We start from the raw sequence: 17,700 nt of genomic DNA on the forward strand, positions 1-17,700 counted from the left end.
AGCGGGGGTGGGGGTGGGGGGGTGGTGTGCTCGGCCTCTGCCGCGGCACCACGGCTCACACCCCCCCCCCCCCCCCCCCCCGCCACCTCCTCCCAGGCTGCCCGGCCCCGCTGGGTCGCTTGGAGGACGCGGGGAGAGGTCACCTCCAGCTGAGGCTTGGCCTCGCTGCCAGGGGCGGCCAGGGATGGGGGTAGCAGGGGGGCCCCCCGCGGTCCTGCGGCGCGTGGAACAGGTGCTGACCCACAGCCCGGGCGGCGGGGAGCCAGCCCCGAGCACTGGGGAGCCAGGTCTGAGCAGTGGGGAGCCAGCTCTGAGCAGTGGGGGGCCAGCTCTGAGCAGTGGGGAGCCAGCCCCGAGCACAGGGGAACCAGGTCTGAGCACTGGGGGGCCAGCTCTGAGCAGTGGGGAGCCAGCTCTGAGCAGTGGGGAGCCAGGTCTGAGCAGTGGGGAGCCAGGTCTGAGCAGTGGGTCTCCAGCCCCCAGCACTGGGGAGCCAGCTCTGAGCAGTGGGGAGCCAGCTCTGAGCACTGGGGGGCCAGCCCCCAGCACTGGGGAGCCAGCTCTGAGCAGTGGGGAGCCAGCCCCGAGCACAGGGGGGCCAGCTCTGAGCAGTGGGGAGGCAGCTCTGAGCAGTGGGGAGCCAGCCCCAAGCACTGGGGAGGCAGCCCCGAGCACTGGGGGGCCAGCTCTGAGCAGTGGAGAGGCAGCCCCCAGCACTGAGGAGCCAGCTCTGAGCACTGGGGAGCCAGCTCTGGGTACTGGTGGGCCAGCTCTGAGCACCAGGGGCCAGCTCCGAGCACTGGGGGGCCAAGCTCCAAGCACTGGGGGGGCCAGCTCTGAGCAGTGGGGGCCAGCTCTGAGCAGTGGGTCTCCAGCCCCGAGCACTGGGGAGCCAGCTCTGAGCACTGGGGGGCCAGCTCTGAGCAGTGTGGAGCCAGGTCTGACCAGTGGGTCTCCATCCCCCAGCACTGGGGAGCCAGCTCTGAGCACTGGGAGCCAGCCCCGAGCACTGGGGGCCAGCCCCGAGCACTGGGGAGCCAGGTCTGAGCAGTGGGGAGCCAGCTCTGAGCAGTGGGTCTCCAGCCCCCAGCACTGGGGGCCAGCTCCTGGCAGTGGGGAGCCAGTCCCAGGGTGCAGGGAGCCCTTGCACTTGCTGCCCCTGGAGCTGGATCCTGCCCAGGCAGGGAGCCCCTGCCTGCGTAGCCCCCCCCACACCCCCAGCTCCCTTCTCCCACCGATCGCTACGGTACTGGGTGTCTCTGAGGGCCCTCATGCCACAAATTATCTAAGGAAGGCGGAAAGCCCCACAAGTCTGCAGGGAGGGGATTTGGGAGGGCTCACTGAGCCAGGCGCGGGCAGCCGAGGGCACGCACCCTCCGAAAAAGCTGGGTCGGACGAGCAGGACCTGTCCGGTCACTCCTTCATCCCCACCGGGCTGGCCCAGGCAGTTCAGCAGCCCTTTCCAGACCCGCGGGACGCCGGCTTTCCTCTCCTCCCCGAGCCAGCCCAGCTCCTGGAAATGCCACGAGGCTGGGGGGGTCTGCCACGGCTCCCGGCCCAGGGCTGCTTCCCCACGCGCCCCGGGCTCTGCTGGCCTCGGGTCCCGCACCCACTGCCCTTTACCTGCCCACCGGCTCGAGAGCCGGGATGCGGCAGTGCGGAGCTGCCAACCCCGTGAGAAACCTCAGGAAAATTGCCTAGAAGCTGCAAGAAAATGGGGAGTGATTGTCACAGCCCAAGTGACTGTCACAGCTTAATAATTAGCGGGCAGAGGGGGTGGAAGTACAGCCTGTCTCTGTCTAATTTTGCAGCCGCCGTTGTAGCGATTGTTGCGAAGAACTGAAACGGAGCAAAAGAGCTCGGGGTTGCACGGGGGGTCAGGAGGGACGGCTGGTCGGGGGGGTCCTGAGGGGTGAAGGATGCTGTGCCGGTGGGTACCCAGCACGTCGCCCTTGGCTCCTGTCCGGGGGGCACGGGCGGTGGGCACTGGCTGGACTCAGAGGTGGGGCACGGGGTGCTGGCCGGCTCCCTGCCTGCCTCTCCCACCCCTGTGACTGTCCAGTGCTGCTCGGAGGGAGACGGGAGCTAATCGCGCTTCTGCATCATCAAAGGGATTCTTGGGAGCTGCAAATCGCAGGGAAGGGCCCGAGGGGGGGGTTGTGAGGCCGAAGCTGGTTCATCTCAGTCCTCAGGCGCAGCTCTGGTCTCCCGGCCAGCCTGGAGATCTCCGGCAGATCTTCCTCCCGGTGCCTGGCCTCCCCGGGGAGACGGCAGAGCTGTGCCTGGCTGCCGGGAGCGGGGAGGAAAAGGGGTTGGCACCGGGCAGCTCAAAACTCATCTTGGGCACGAAGCTGGGGGGAACGCTTGGCCGCTCCCAGGTCGTTTGGGCTTGGGGCTGCTGGGACCTCGGTGGCTGGGGCATTCCTGAGCAGCTACACGCGGGCTTCCTTGCGGAGAGGCCGTGTCGGGTCCGGGCTGGAGCTTATCTGCCGAGGGGAGGGAGCTGGCAGTTGATAAGAAGCAGCCCTGCGGTGGGTCTGGGTGTCTGGGGGGTGGGATGCGTGCCGGCTGGGAGAGCAGGGCAGGGGCCCGAGGTACCAGGAGGTACCTCGGCTCACCGCGGGCAGGATCGTCCCTCTGCCCCGTGCACGGGGCAGCGCACGGAGGGGTCTTTACGCTGACATCCCTGAACCATTAAAATCCAGCCGCCCTCCTGTCCCGACGGGCTGGGAGAGGCTGCACGGGTCTGCGAGCCTTAGCCCTGCCCGCCTGGCCGATGCGCGTCTTGGGTGCTCCTCCGACGCGGGCTGCGTACTTGCGAGCGTGGTGGTGTTTGCGGCGGCTGGTCGGAGGAGGCAGCGTGTTCGTAGGCTGCTGGAACTGATGTGATGAGTTGGCAGGTCTTGGAGCCCGGTCGTCTGGTGGGGCTGGGAGGCAGCTCTCCAGTTGTCGCGCCCGGCCTCGGCTGGCACTCAAACTGGGATGGGGTCCCAGAAGAAGCACCAGCCATTGGGGCCGGGTCTCCTTGTCGTCCCCCCGCCGTCTGTTGGAGCCACGTGCAAGGGCTGCCTGGGTTGCCAGGGGGAAAATGAGCTCTGCTGGTATCTGCCATCCTTTTCCCATCCCACCGTATGGGTCTGTGGGTGTCGCTGGGTGCCTGGCACGGGGCGGGGACGGTACCAGCCCCTGGCAGGGCACATCCTCCCCGTGCTGCCCCGGCAGCCCCAAAGCCCCTTCCCCAAGTCAGCCAGGGCTCGGGGCTGCGTTCCCGTCTCTGCTGCTGTCCTGGCTCCCAGGGGCCTCCATCCTCCGGGAAAAGCAGGCTCAGCTTTACAAACCCCGGGGTGCTGGGAGAGTGGTCCCCGAGGAGCCTTTGCCCGAGGCTTTTGGAAGGAGCCAAAGCACGAGGAAGCTCCAGGGGCTCTTGCAGCTGCCAGGGCAGGGTCAGGTGAATTCAGAAAGGCCCCCCTCACTTTTTTTTAGCTAGTAAGTGTTGGGAGGCTGGGGGCAAAGGCGGCTCAAGCCAGCCGGGAGGCAGCGGCAGGCTCCGGGGCGCTGGTTTCCAGGTGAGGATGCCGACGGCCGCTGCGGCTGGGACAGTGCTGGGGGGCCGGGCTGGCCTGTGCTGCTGCCCCCCCCAAGTCGCCCCCGGCTTTCCGATGGTGCCGGTTGCTGCTCCAGCCACAGTCAGGGGATGTTTTGGCTCCATGGCTCTGCTCAAGCCGGGGGAGCCCAGCCTGCCCTTCCCGTGGCCCCCAGGACCCTGGTCCCCTCTCCGGGCGCTGCAACAGGGACGGACAGAGAGCGGGATGAGCCCCTCCACCCCGCCCGGTCGGGTGGGTGGGTGGGTGGGTGGGTGGGCGGGTGGGCAGAGGATGGGCTGTGCAAACCCACGGCACCTCCGCCATCCCTCGCCGGGGCTGGTGGCAGGGAAGGAAGAGGGGCCGGGGCCGGGACAATGGGCTGTGCCGCTGACTCAAACAGCCAGTTCCTGGTCGCTTCCTCTCCCCCTGGGCTGGAGCTGGCCCCGGGTGGGGAAGGCGGAGGAAGTTCACTTCTCTGGCCTGTTTTCGAAGAGAGGGCTCCCGGGCGGGCGGCAAGAGCGAGCAGCCTCCCACCTGCACCCGCAGCCATGGCCAAGGCGGAATGGCTCCTGGCACCCTGGCACCGGGGAGGTAAGGCAGGCAGCGGGGCAGGCAGCGGGGCAGGCAGCGGGGCAGCGAGGATGGTGGAGCTCTCAGGTGCCGCTGGCTCCACGGGGCAGGACCCCGGGCCGGGGTGAGCTGTGGGGCAGGGGCTCTCGTCTCTGGTAGCCGAGCAATAGCCACAGCGCCGGTGCTGCCCGCCGGTGCGGGTCCCGTCCCGCCTTTCCCAGCCCGGCCTCGACCGTGGTGTGTCCCCTTCCCTTTAAAATCCTCGCCGCCATTCCCCAGCCCGTCGGGGTGTCCTTGCTCTGACAAAGCAGGAGGAGCACAGAGACCCCCTGCCCGTGCGTCCCACCGACCGCTCCTCAGGCTGTGGCTGAGCCCCGCTGGGACGGATCCTGCCCAGCCCCGTGGTGCTGTACCCTCCTGGCAGCTTGCTGGGGTCGGCAGGAGTGGGGACGGTGGGGCTGAGGGTCAGCCCACGCCGCTCTCACTGCCATCGTTCCTGCTGCGGCCAGTTTCACGTCTCGGGGCCCCTTTGTCCCGGGGCCTGGCCGCGTTCCCCTCTCAGATGACTTCCTCACATTGTCCCGGCCCCGCGGAGTGTAAAACCAGCCGGGCACGGGGGGAAACGGCGCTTTCCTGGAAGCACCCCTGCCCAGCGAGGGGCTGCAGCCTGGCCGGCACAGGCAGCCCATGCGTCTGCGAGAGCCCCGGGCACCCATGGGCCGCCGAGCAGTCCCGGCCGGGCTGGGGACATCCCCGGGGGAAAGCTGGCCTGGGCCACCCTGGGGCTGGGGGTGCCCTTGGCCGCGGCGGTGCAGTGCCAGGGTGCCAAGGGCTGGCAGGCTGCTGTGCCGGGTTTCCTGAGGCTCTCGGGAAAGGCTTGCCCCTGTTTTTTTTGGCTGGGAGGCACGTGAGAGCGAAGGTGGCGATACGAGGAGGAAGCCGGGCTGCCAGGGAGCCACGGCGGTGCTGGGAGGAGGGCTCCGAGGGGCCTGATCCTGCCGCCAGCGCCCGATGGTTTGCCGCAGGGACCGGGGTCCGGCCGGGCTCCGGGATGGCAAAGGCAGGGTGATGAGAGCGCCCAGAGCAGCCCCCACCAGTACCCCCAGTACCGCTGCCACTCCACCCCCAGGAGCGGTGGCCCCCGGCCCCTTGGCAGGCAGCGACACGAGCTCACCGGTTCCCGGCCCCGCAGCACGGGCGGACGGCGTGCCGGGGCTCCGAGTCCCCCCCGCAGCACGGGCGGACGGCGTGCCGGGGCTCCGAGTCCCCCCCGCAGCACGACGCACCGCCCCTGCCTGCCGAAACTCCCTGACAGGGTCCCGGCTCGCGGTGCCGGAGCCGAACGGACCCGGGGCGGTCGCCAAGCCCCACGGCTCGCGGGGACGTCGGCCGGCGTCAGCTCTTCCCCTGTCACCTTGCTCCCACTGCCGGAGCCTCCCCCGGCCTGTCCGTGTGGGGTCACGGCTGACCCCCTCCGTGGGGAGCATACGCGTCCCCTCTGCTCCTGCCCTACACAAGGCATGAGGCGAAGGTGTTGGATCGCTTGGGATCTGGCTGGAGAAAAAGGGCTTTTATCTGTTTCGCCGGATCCCACCACAGGGGCAGGCAGGCAGAGTGCCCTAGCACGCTGTTAACTCTGAGCCCTACTGAGGGACAGTGACGTTATTGACTGTTTTGCTGCTGGTGATTTTAATAGAAACCCCACTCATAATTCAGCCTTCTCCCCACGAGCTGTGTGACCCTCACGGCTGCCAAACCCCCCACCCCTGCCAGCAACTTCTGCAGAGCTGTTATCTCCTCTCAGTACAAAAATCAGCTGATCGTGTGCTAAACAGGGAGAGCGAGAAGAGCTGAGAGCCTCTGGCAGATTTGGTGTAGCAGGGTGCTGTTATTCGTCAGTGCCCCGCGGTCCTGCTGGGCACCTGCGCGGGAGCACACAGACGTGCTGTGCAGGGCAGCGTCGGGGTCCTGGCACGGGCACCCCCCTAAAAAGCTTCCAGCCCCTCCAGCTCCAGCCACCAGCAGGTCAAACGTCTGCAAGGGTGGCCCTGCCGCGCTGGGGGCTTGGAGGTGCGCCCGCAGGGCGTGTGAGGGAGGGACGGCGACCGGATTTGGACAGGGCCCCGTACGTCGGCAAGGCGGGCAGGTCTGCCCGGCGAGCAATGCTCCCTCGAGGCGTTGGGCGCGGGGGTGCCCAGTGGGGTGTCACTTCGGGATGTCGTTCGGAGACGGGCGGCATCCGACCCCGGAGCTGCCGGCCGCCGCTCCGCATCCCGGCGGGGCGGCTGGACCGGGGAGCCCGAGCTCGGCGGGGGCTGAGCTGGGGACAGGAGGCTCGTTCCGCGGCCGCTGCCAGCTCCCGCCGTTTGCTCTTTTCTCTTCCTCTCCGCCCGTCGCCGAGCAGCGTGCGCTTTGGCTCCGTACCACCGGGAACGTCACCAAGCCGCCAGGAGCGAGCGGTCGCAGTGCCGGCGGCGGGCCGGGGCGCTCGCTCGAAGCCGGCGGCATATGCCACCGGCACCGCGGCGTTCCGGCTCCCGCCGGCACCGCTGGGGCTGCTCCCGGGCTCCGCCTCAGCCTCCGCGTTCGCCGTCCTCGTCCTCCGGTGTGCGAGGACCGGCGGCGGCGGCTGGCTTGCCGCTGTGCCGATACCCGTTGCCATGGCTGCTCTGCTAATGGTGCATCGCCTGCTGCTGCCGTTACATCACTCCTGTGGTACCTCTGCATCAGCAGCGAGGGGCCGAGCGGCACCGTCCGCATTGCCGGCGCTTCCCGCGAGCTTGGAGCGAGCTCGAGAGGGAAAAGTTTGGCGGTGAGCTCGGGCGAGAGGCGGCACCTCACGGGAGCTTCGGCCTGAACTGAAACAACTCCCAATGGCTCTGTCGAATATCTCGCTGTGGATTCGGGATGCCTGGGCAGTGGGTAAATAGGGATGGCGGCGTGGGGCGGGGGTGACTCGGGGAGGTGCTCACGGAGGGCACGCATCCCGTGCTCTGCGGCTGGGGGTCTGGCCGGGACGCTCTTCCCCCCCTCCCCGGAGAGAGCAAAGCTCAGCTCCCCTCGGAGCAAACTCCCCTGGGTTCAGCCCCGGTCCCCCTACACCCACAGCGGCCGCGGCATCCCGAGCCTGAGCGCTCGCTCGCGCTCGGCGGGACTCTGCGAGCTGTCAGAGCGGTGGCAGTGCCCGCTGCGGCGGCGGCGGGGACCGTCCCATGGCCCTGCCCGCCGGCGCTGGCCCTGCTCCCAGCCCCACGGCGAGGAGCCGGGGTCGCTGCCGAGAACTGGGGAGATGAGGGGCCGGGCCGGGGGCAGCCCCGGCGTTAACCTCTGCGCCCGTCTGCGGGCAGAGCTGGGGCTGCTGCCTGCTCCCCTCTGCAAACCGCGGGGCCGGGAGTGGGGGCTGACCCAGCAGGGAGCTGGGCCCAGCCGTGCCTCAGTTTCCCCCCAGCACCAAGGCTGGCCCGGCTGAGTGCTGGGGGTGCGAGGATGGAGCCGGCCCTGCGGCTCTGCTCTCCCAGCACAGCCTTGGCCTCCCGCTGGTATTTGCTGTGGGGTGGGGGCCCCCTCAGGGGCATTTTGTATTTTGAGCCTCCCACCGATAACTCGGCAGGAGGGTCACTGCCAAGGGTGGCGCGGTGCTGGGCCGCGAGCAGCTGCCAGGGCCCTGCCCCAAAAACCCTCCCAGCGCCCACTCCCGAGGGACAAACCCCGAAACGTCAGGGGGTTGGGGTGCCTGGGCTGGCGGGGGGTGCTTGGCTCATCCCCCCCCCCTTCCCCAACCCCGTCTCCTCCTCCGCTCCTGCTTCTGCTGGGAAGATGAATCCAGCGCCTCGGTGCTGCCGGCACCGCTGCCCGCGGCGGCTCAGCACAGCGCCAGCTCGCTTGCGGTCCCGAACGAGCGGTGGAAAACCCTTTAGGGGAAGGGACCCCCCCCCCCCGCCCCGAATCGCCCCGCTCTGCCTTTTCCTGGTTTGCCCAGCCACTGCCGGCCGTGCCGCCTTCCCTTCCCTGCCTGCGCGCCCGTGGGCAGGGCAGGGTGCTGGGCCCCCCCCCCCCACTGGGTGCCTGGCAGGGCAGGGTGCTGGGCCCCCCCCCCACCGTGTGCCTGGCAGGGCAGGGTGCTGGGCCCCCCCCCACCGTGTGCCTGGCAGGGCAGGGTGCTGGGCCCCCCCCGCTGGGTGCCTGGCAGGGCAGGGTGCTGGGCCCCCCCACCATGTGCCTGGCAGGGCAGGGTGCTGAGCCCCCCCCACCGGGTGCCTGGCAGGACAGGGTGCTGAGCCCCCCCCGCCGGGTGCCTGGCAGGGCAGGGTGCTGGGCCCCCCCACCATGTGCCTGGCAGGGCAGGGTGCTGAGCCCCCCCCACCGGGTGCCTGGCAGGACAGGGTGCTGAGCCCCCCCCGCCGGGTGCCCGGGAGCGCTTCCGCTTCGCCCCAGGGCGGCCCCGGTTTCGCCCGCTGCGGTTTGCCCCGGGGGGGGTTGGAGCCCGCGGGGTGGGTGCCGGGGGTGCCCCGGCAGCGGGGCCGAGGCTGCGGAGGTGAGTTCCCATCCTGGGGGCTTGGGGGGGAGGCGGAGGTGGGGGATGTGTTTTGGGGGTGTCCACGAGACCTGGGGGGACACTGCGTAGGTGCTGCGGGGCGGGGGGGGGAAGGGGGGGTGGCTGCTGGGGGATGTGTGGGCAGAAGGCGAGGAGTGCCGGTACCTGCCAAGGCTGAAGGCTGGGTCTGTGTTAGCTGGGCAGGGGGGTGCGGCGAGCTGGGGTGCGGGCCCCCCCCGCCTTGGGGTGCGCTCAGAAATAGAGGGGGCAGCAGCGGATCCTCCGCCATGCCGGAGAGACCAGGCTGGGGGGGCTGGGGTCTCCAGAGGCTCCCCCGTACCCCTCGGCTCCCTGCGGACATGTAGGTCAGGTTTTTGGGGAGACGCCCCACCCTGCCCGCTGCCCAGCCCCACTCCCATCCTCAGGGGACAACTGGGGACACGGGGTGAGCCAGCGGCCAGGGCTCGGGGCTCCTTCTGCCCAGCCCCCCTGGGCATCCCCAGCTGGCCAGCGCCAAACTGGGAGGCGAGAGGAGGAAAAGCAGCATCCCAGTGTGAGAAAAGGGGCTGCGACCACCCGGAGGAGGGAAACCTTCAGCCGCAGCTGCACGGCCCAGCACTCCAGCACGGGGCTCTGCAGCTGGGCCCAGCACGGTGCGGTCTGCACACACACACGCGCCCCGACACCTCTTGGTTGATATGGAAACGAGTCAAATTATTTAAAGGAGGGGGGGGGGGGAAAAAAAAAAAAAAAAAAAGCCTGGTGTTAAGGCACGTCGTTATGGTAACACAAATTATAAAAGTAACTAGGCTAGGGACGTGGCACCTTGCTTTTGGGTGCTGGGCGTTGTGCAGGCTCTGCTGCTCGATCAGCTGGAGCTGGGGGGAAGGGTGGGCAGGATGGTACCTGCGGGCAGGATGGCACCCAGGGGCAGGATGGCACCCGGGGGCAGGATGGTACCTGCGGGCAGGATGGCACCCAGGGGCAGGATGGCGCACGGGGGCAGGATGGCATCCAGGGCAGGATGGCATCCAGGGCAGGATGGCACCCCCAGGGGCAGGATCGCACCCCCATGCACAGGATGGCGCCCAGGGGCAGGATGGCACCCAGGGGCAGGATGGCACCCCCAGGGGCAGGATGGCACCCCCAGGGGCAGGATGGCGCCCAGGGGCAGGATGGCACCCCCAGGGGCAGGATCGCACCCCCATGCACAGGATGGCGCCCAGGGGCAGGATGGCACCCGGGGGCAGGATAGCGCACGGGGGCAGGATGGCGCACAGGGGCAGGATGGCGCACAGGGGCAGGATGGCACCCCCAGGGGCAGGATGGCACCCCCGTGCGCAGGATGGCACCCGGGGGCAGGATGGCACCCCCAGGGGCAGGAGCTCGGGGTGCAGTGCCGGGGTCTGGCACAAGGCCGGGTGCTGCGGCCGGGCGCGGGTGCGTTTTGGCAGCTGGGGCGGTGGCGGGTTCGCTGGGGACGGGCACCCCGTGGCCCCGTGCGCTGCGGGTGGCAGAGGGGAAGTGTTTGTCACGCTGGTCATGGGAGCGCCTCGGCTGACGGGATGGGGCCGGGCACGCAGGCAGAGCCTGCCTGCACCCCAGCACCCTCAGAAAGCCCCCAGCCCCCCGGGCTTCCCCCCAAGATGCGGGTCCGACTCGGGATGCACAGCCCCTGGGCCGGGCACATGAAGTGATGCTGGGTGCTGAGTGGGAACGTCCCGGCTACCGGGAGGGTGACGGGACGTCAGTCCCTGGTCCCTGGGGGGTGACACGGGGCACAGGACCTCGCGCAGCGCCCAGTGCCGACAGCGGCTGTCGCTCTGCCCGCACCAAGAGCAGCTGGAGGGGGATTAGCCCCAAATCCCCAGGGCTGAGACCCTGGTTGTCCAGGAGCCCCCTGTTTACAGCTCACAAACCCGCTCTCTGCCTTCACTGCCCGGGTCGGGGCTCGGATGCGCTCAGCTGGCAGCAGTGCACCCCAAAACTGCCTGGGGTAGGAAACCCACATCCGCTCGGGGCCGGCGCTGCTCCGGGGTGGAGATGCCGGGGCTGCCCTTGCCAGAGCGCTGCTCAGCTCCCAGCACAGCCAGCTCCCCGGCGAGCCCAAATCCTTCTCCCCGGGGACTTTTCCACCCGTATGGGTGTCTCAGAGGGTCTGGGCAGGCGCCTGGCCCATCGCCGCGGAGGTTTCCTTCCCAGGAGACCTTTGTGGGGTGTCCACTGCCAGGGCAGGGCGCGTTAACCTCGCCCAGCAGACCGAAACCAAGGTGATGGAAGGCTCCGCGTCCCCTTCGCTCCCTCCTTTTCGGTTGCAACTTCTGCTCTTCTGCGGCCAGGAGGTTTCTTCACCGGCGTGTGCAGCGTTTCCTGCGCCCAGCCGAGCACCCACCCAGGGCAGCAGGGCTCGCTTCCTTCCCCAATTCCACCCTGCTCCCTTCCCGGCTTGTCCCGGCAGCCCCCCGGGGGCCGCGTCCAGCCCCCGGAGCAGCAGCGGCGATGGGGTCCGGTCCCGCCCGGCAGCATCCTGCCTGGGTGGCTTTGCCGGAGTGGGACACACCACATCCCGGTACCCGCGTTCCTGGAGAGCCCTGGGACGGGGTGAGCCGGGGGGGCGCCGGCCACCCGCCCGCCGCCCTCTCACCCTTCTCCCTCCCGCCCGCAGCCACCTCTAACCTGGACCTCGAGAGCAAGAAAGCCGCCCACGCCAAGCTGGCATGGCAGCAGCCGGTGAACGTCTTCCTGGCGTCGGGGCGGCCGCCGGGCATGGAGCAACTGCACCAGGAGGCTCAGCTCAACCTCCAGAGCTTGCTGCAAGGTAGCGGGGCAAGGCGGGCTGGGTGAGGGCAGCGGGGACGGGCGCTGCCCCGCGCAAACGGCGAGGTCCTCTCCGAGCCGCACCTCGGCCCTGCAGAATTTGGGTCCCCCCCTGGGGAAGGGTCCCAGCCTCCAGCAGCCCCCGCTCCAACCTCCGCCCCCGAGTCCCGGCTGCAGAGGGGAAAAGCAGCTGGGGCCGAGAGCGGTCGCCCCACCGCAGCGCGGTTCTGCCCACGAGGGTCTCGGGGACCCGGCCCCCCGATCCGCGTGGCCGTTCATTTTGTTCCCTTCCAATTTCTTAACCAAGCCGTGGCGCGGCCTCTGCTCGGATGCTCTGCAGGCATCGATTAGATCAGCAGCCCGGCCTTCCCCCCACCCCCCCCGGCTTGTAATCTCATTAAGTCAGCCTGAGCAGACCTGGTTTCCGCCAGGCCATAACGACCGGCATTAATTAGCTCAACAATTGCAGGATGGGGAGACACAGAGTTCCCTCCTGGCAGGCCCCAGTCAGCCCCCTGGGGAGGAGCGGGGTGGGCTGCTGGGGCCTCAGCTCCCCCCCAGCCCTGCCATTCCTCCTTGGGGTCCCCCTTCCCCACCTCCTGAGCTGCCTGTGTTGAGCAGGGATGGCGAGCCCGCCTGGGGACAGCCAGCCTGGGGACAGCCACACACGCCTGCGTGTTCCTCCTGCCCCGAGGAGCAAAGCTTTCCCCCCCAGCCGGCGGCTGGAGCGGGGTCCCAGGCGCCGTTTCTCTTGCAGAGGAGTATGAGGAGCAGTACGCCGAGAGCAGGGTCACCGGGCAGACCTTCCGTGCTGCCGGTCACCTGCCCCCCGACACCCCCCCCGAGCCGTCGCCCCGACCCCCGCCCGCCAAGCGCCTCGAGTTCGTGCTTATGGTGAGTGCCGGGGCGGCACAGCCCCAGCGTCGCCCGGAGGAGAAGGGTCGGGCTGGGGAGGGGGTGCTCTTTGTGTCCCTCCCTTGTCCCCGTGGTGGGTCACCTGCCTTTCCCCCCGCAGCCCCCGAGCCAGCGAGGAACCGAAGAGGAGACCACCAGCACAACCCCGCTCGGTGCTCGGCCGCCCGACACCTCCCTGAGCCTCCCCACCAGCCCGGACAAGCAGCCGGGCTGGACCAGAGCCTTCCCCCTGCCCACCGTGGAGGAGAAGCAGTGGCACCAATCCTGCTCCATCCAAACCAACATCGTCCCCATCAACGTCTCGGGTAGGGCGGCACCTCCGCGGCGTGGTGCTGGGGGGGAGGACGGGGGGTGCAGGGCCGGGGTGGGGAGGGCTGGGGCTGTGAGCCCGTGTCCCCACGGGCCAGGTGGGCACTGGGGGCAGAGCAGGGGACAGGAGGGCCACGCTGGCATCTGTCATTCCCAGCCATCTCGCCTGCCATCCGCCACCCTGTGCGTCTGCCCCGTCGCCCGCGCCGCCATCCGGTCTCGTGTGTCGGCTGTGCCGCCCAGCCAGCCGGTTCTGTTGTCACCTTGGCTCTCGCCGTGCTCCCTGTGGCCACCTTGTCTCACCTGTCTGTCCGTCTTGTCCGTCCGTCCATCCTCTCGGGGCTGCAGCCCCCGGCAGCGCAATCCTGCCCGGTCCTTGCAGACCCAAGTGCCACGTTCTGCCCCCGGAGCCTGGGGACAGTGGCTGAGCAAGGTTTCCCTTTCCCTCTGCGATGGAGAGACGTGCCGGGGCCGTGCTCGCCCCTCTCCCCACCCTGCTGTTCTCACGTCCGTGTCCCCAGCGTGGCTCAGCACCGCTGGCCCCGTTCACGACGAAGCCCAGCAGTGCGCCCTCGGGTCTCACCAGTGCCGACCAGACCCGGGCCGGTCCCCGCAGCTTCCCCCGCATCCCACCGCCATCCGCAGCATCTCCGTCTGCCCGCCGTGCCTCCATCTCCCCCCGCAGCTCACCCCCCCCTCCTGCCATCCCACGCTCCCGCCTGCAGGCACCATCCCGGGCCGGGGGACGCCCGGGGGACACTCGGTGATGGAGGGGGGGGGCCGAGCCCCTACCCCGGCAGCACCCCCCCCCCGCCGCGTACAGCCTGTTTGTTTTGGCTACAGGGCAGCACTTTGCTCGGCACGCGAGTGCTCGTCACTCCCTGTTTAACACAGAGACCGCGATGAACCCCAAGTCCACCCTGCGGCGTAGACGGACCGTTATCGGATTCCCTAACCTGTCCCTGCGAGACCAAGGTGACGGCAAGAACCGCGCAGCCACTTTCGTGCCCCGGCAGCGCCTGGGCAGGGCTGGCACCCGCCAGAGCTGCCCTGACAGTGGGCACAGCCACCCCGGGGGCTGGTAGCCAGCCCGGGCACAGACGGGCTCCCCGAGGGCGCCCCGGCCTCGGGGAGGTAAAGGCCACGGCGCTGGCTGGGCTCCCTCCCGCGACGCTGGTGCTGCCGGGCTGGCGTGGCGTCGGGGACAGCCCCTCCACCCCAAGTCGGGGTGCCGCACGCTTACGGGGCAGGAAGGCCGCCGAAATTTCTCCTTCTGTCACCCGGCCTCAGCCCCGGCAGCTCCTGCCCCATGCCCACCCCTCCCCGGCTGTGGGCAGACCTCGCGCGGGGCGCCGGGGCTGCGGGGCACGCATCCTGCCTGGGGCTCCGCGGGGGGCTGGCGAGCCGGTCTGTCCTGGTGTGCCGAGGGCACTCGCCTGGCTGAGGGTCCCTGCAGCCTCCTGGCACGGCCACAAACTGGGGGTGGGCACCACGGGCACAGCAGCCACCCCGGCTTCGGGGGGCCTTGTCATGCCGTCCCCTACGGCTGGTGTGGAGAAACCAGAGCCAGCATCTTCTCGGAGGCAGGCAGAGGTGGGAGGAGGAGGAGGAGCCATGGCACCAGCTCCCCAGGGGGAATTGTCACTGGGGAGGAGGAAGGTTTATCCCCATCACAGCGGTTGAACCAGGACGAAAGGTTGTGACAGCTCCCTGGGAGGAGACCCCCAGACCCCAACCCGCCGGAGCCTTGAGCATCCTGGGTGTGCTCCGAGCGGGGTCCCCGGGTCCTTCCCCATCCAGGCTGTCCCGAGATGAGGTGACACCGTGAGCCATCGCGTCCCTCCCCGACCGGGGCGGCAACGCCGTGCTCTGCTCTCCCCAGTCCCCATCTATGTCCCCACCACGGGGCAGCACTGGGGCAGCACTTCGGTCGCCGTGGGGCCGATGTCCCCGTGGATAGAGACTCCTGCCACGGCTGCTACGTTGTCCGTGGCACATCCCAGCCAACAGGTCCCAGGCTGGAGGGTTGACACAGGCGAGGGGCTGTCCCCAGTCGGGTTATGGCCACGCCAACACAGGGAAGGAGAGCACCTGGTAAGAGGCTGTCGACCCGGCCCCTCGGGCACGTTTCGTGCCTGGGCAGAGATGCAGCCCCAGAGATCGGCTGCGGCGTGGGGCGGGGGTCACACACACACACACACACACCCCCACGCACCAGCCCCGGCCCCACGGCACGCGGGGCAGGACTGTGCCACCGAGCGGCCGCCGGAGCGCGAAGCGGGACGTCGCTGACGGGGGCTGTGTCTCTCCTCGCAGGCAGCGCCAACGGCCCCACGCTCGGCGCGCACGTGCCCGCCGCCGAGTCCCTCTCCTGCAGCTTCGTGCCCGAGGCCGCGAGCGGGGGGAAGGCGCCCCAGGAGATCGGCCCCCGCCAGCCCCTCTCTGCCCCGCTGAGGAAGACCTTCAGCGACCTGGGGGCCCGCTGCTGCCAGCCGCCCGCTGCCGCGGACAGCGCGGCCACCCCCTGCGCCGGCACCTGCAACGGGCCGCAGGGCACCCCCGGCCCCCCGCCCTGGAGCACCCTGAGCTACGGGAGCCCCCCCAGCCCCGCCGCCAGCCAGGGCAAGGGGCCCCCCTGCGCCTCACCGGGCAGCTCCCTCCCATCGCCCAGCCCAGGCTCGCCCGCCGCCTCCTTCTTCATCGCCATGGAGGAGCGAGCGGGCAGCAACGGGCCCGGCTCCTTCTCCGGCGTGGTGCCCGAGTCCTCCCCCACCTCCGGGGGTGGCCAGAGGTGCGAGGGCCGGGAAGCCAAGGTGAACTTCTTGCCGGGAAGCCAAGAGGAGCCGGAGCCGGTGGCCGAGCCGGCGCGGCTGGAGGTGGAGCGGGCAGGGTGCCGGTTCCGCGAGCGGTCGCTGTCGGTGCCCACCGACTCGGGCTCCCTCTGCTCCGTGGACATCGCCTACGCCGAGACCCGGCGGGGCAGCGCCAACTACGCCCTGGGCTACCCCAGCGCCAGCTCCGAGGGCAGCACCAGCACCGACAACGTCTCCCTGGGGCTGGAGCCGGAGGGCCAGCGGCGACGGCGCTCCAAGAGCATCTCGCTCAAGAAGGCGAAGAAGAAGCCCTCGCCGCCCACGCGCAGCGTCTCGCTGATTAAAGAGGGGCAGGATGCGGCGGCGGGGCCCGGCTCGGCGCTGCCCAAGGATCAGCGACCCAAGAGCCTGTGCATCCCGCCGGAGCCCCCCGGACACCGGCTGGTGCACGCCGACCCGCAGGGCAGCGCGGGGAGGGAGCCCGACGGCACGGCCGCCCCGCACCAGTGGCACCTCGCGGACTGGAAGGCTGGCGATCCCTACCGGTCCCTCTCCAGCTCGAGCACGGCCACGGGGACCACGGCCATCGAGTGCGCCAAGGCACGGGGCAGCTCCGAGTCCCTCGTGTCCCCCTCCATCTCCAGGGCCACGACGCCCTCCCAGCTCTCCGCCGAGGCAGACCTCAAGACCTCCTCCCCGGGCAGGCCCACCGGGCTGATGTCCCCATCCAGCGGGTACTCCAGCCAGTCGGAGACCCCGACCCCCACCGTCCCCACCTCCGCCGTCCTCGGGCACTCCCCGCACCAGGTGCGGGTGAGGCCGCTGGTCCCCGAGAGGAAGTCCTCGCTGCCCCCCACGTCCCCCATGGAGAGGAGCCCCAAGTCCAGGCTGTCCTTCGACCTGCCGCTCACGCCGCCCGCCCACCTTGACCTCTCGGGGCTGAAAATCTCCCTGAAGGGGAAGACGAAGGTCAGCCGGCACCACTCCGACTCCACCTTCGGCACCAAGCTGGCCCCGAAGACCAGCCCCATCACGCCCATCATGCCGGTGGTCACGCAGTCCGACCTGCGCTCCGTCCGCCTGCGCTCCGTCAGCCGCTCGGAACCGGAGGACAACGCCGAGGGCGCGGAGCACGCCGAGGAGCCGGCGCGTGGTCCCTGCCCCGGGCCGGAGAGGAAGGTGAAGCCCCCCGTGGCGGAGAAGCCGCCTTTGGCCAAGCGGCCCCCGAGCATCCTGCCCAAGCCCCCGCCTCTGCGGGAGGAGGGACCCCTGTCCCCCACGTCTCCGCCGGCCGCCACCCCCAAGGAGAAGAGGCTGCCACAGGACGGCTTCGTGGTGCTGCGGAAAGGGGAGCTGAGGAGGGGTCCGGGGGAGCCCCCCTCGCCCCTGAGCCCGGCGGGACCGCGGCGGCTCTCGCAGAGCAGCCTGGAGGACGAGCCGCGGCCGGAGCGGAGCGTCGCCGGCGAGGGGGAGCGGAGGAAGGCCAAGGTGCCGCCGCCGGTGCCCAAAAAACCCAGCGTGCTCTACCTGCCGCTCGCCCCGACCCCGGCGCAGCTGGGAGCCGGCGCGGGGGACCCGCCGCCCACCCCCAGCCCCATCATCACGCTGGACGCCGACCCCTCCTGCTGCAGCCCCGACGCCGAGGACCTGCCGTCCCCGGAGGCCCTGGGCACAGCACAAGCCGGCGACCCCCCCTCGGAGCAAGGTGAGGGTCTCCCTGCCTGGTTTCGCCCCGGGGACAGGGGGGTGCCCCCCCGTGGCCACGCAGGGTGGTTCACGGCTGCCTCCCCCCCCACCACCACCCACAGGCAGCTCGGCGGAGGCCGGCGCGGAGGAGAAGAGCTTCGCCAGCGACAAGACGGCCGACTCCATCGCGGAGGAGGACGACGACGTGTTCGTGACGGCCCGCACGACGGAGGATCTCTTCACGGTGATCCACAGGTAGGGCCGGGGGGTGGCACGGGGGTGGGCGCAGCCTCCCGCCCCCGCTGCGTCCTGCCACGGTCACAGGGCCGGGCGCAGTGTGTGTGTGTGTGTGTGTCCCCACCTCGACATCTTCAATTTCCCACCCCCAGCACTGATGCTCACAACTGGGGACAAAAAGTTGGGGGGGGGTCCACTGCTCCCTCGGCCCGGGGGCCGCTCTCACCGCGTGTCT

The 17,700-nt window shown here is 70.2% G+C and overlaps 1 protein-coding gene across 5 annotated transcripts in view; it reads left to right on the forward strand.

The window, feature by feature from the left end:
* The window catches only part of NHSL2 (NHS like 2), a 34,364-nt gene that overhangs the window by 14,966 nt on the left and 1,698 nt on the right, over positions 1-17,700 (forward strand). For 2 of the 5 annotated variants that reach the window (XM_042807492.1, XM_042807495.1), the window contains exons 2-7: positions 11,354-11,506; positions 12,263-12,399; positions 12,521-12,725; positions 13,573-13,704; positions 15,046-17,247; positions 17,351-17,483. In XM_042807492.1, coding sequence (XP_042663426.1) covers positions 11,354-11,506; positions 12,263-12,399; positions 12,521-12,725; positions 13,573-13,704; positions 15,046-17,247; positions 17,351-17,483 — 2,962 coding nt within the window. Of the gene's footprint in view, positions 1-6,892; positions 7,077-11,353; positions 11,507-12,262; positions 12,400-12,520; positions 12,726-13,572; positions 13,705-15,045; positions 17,248-17,350; positions 17,484-17,700 lie in introns of those variants that run through there. The other 3 variants (XM_042807496.1, XM_042807493.1, XM_042807494.1) reach the window with 3 other exon arrangements.

The sequence above is a fragment of the Tyto alba genome, unplaced genomic scaffold, assembly GCF_018691265.1.
Source record: "Tyto alba isolate M040663 unplaced genomic scaffold, T.alba_DEE_v4.0 Super-Scaffold_5, whole genome shotgun sequence".
Lineage (NCBI taxonomy): Eukaryota > Metazoa > Chordata > Aves > Strigiformes > Tytonidae > Tyto > Tyto alba.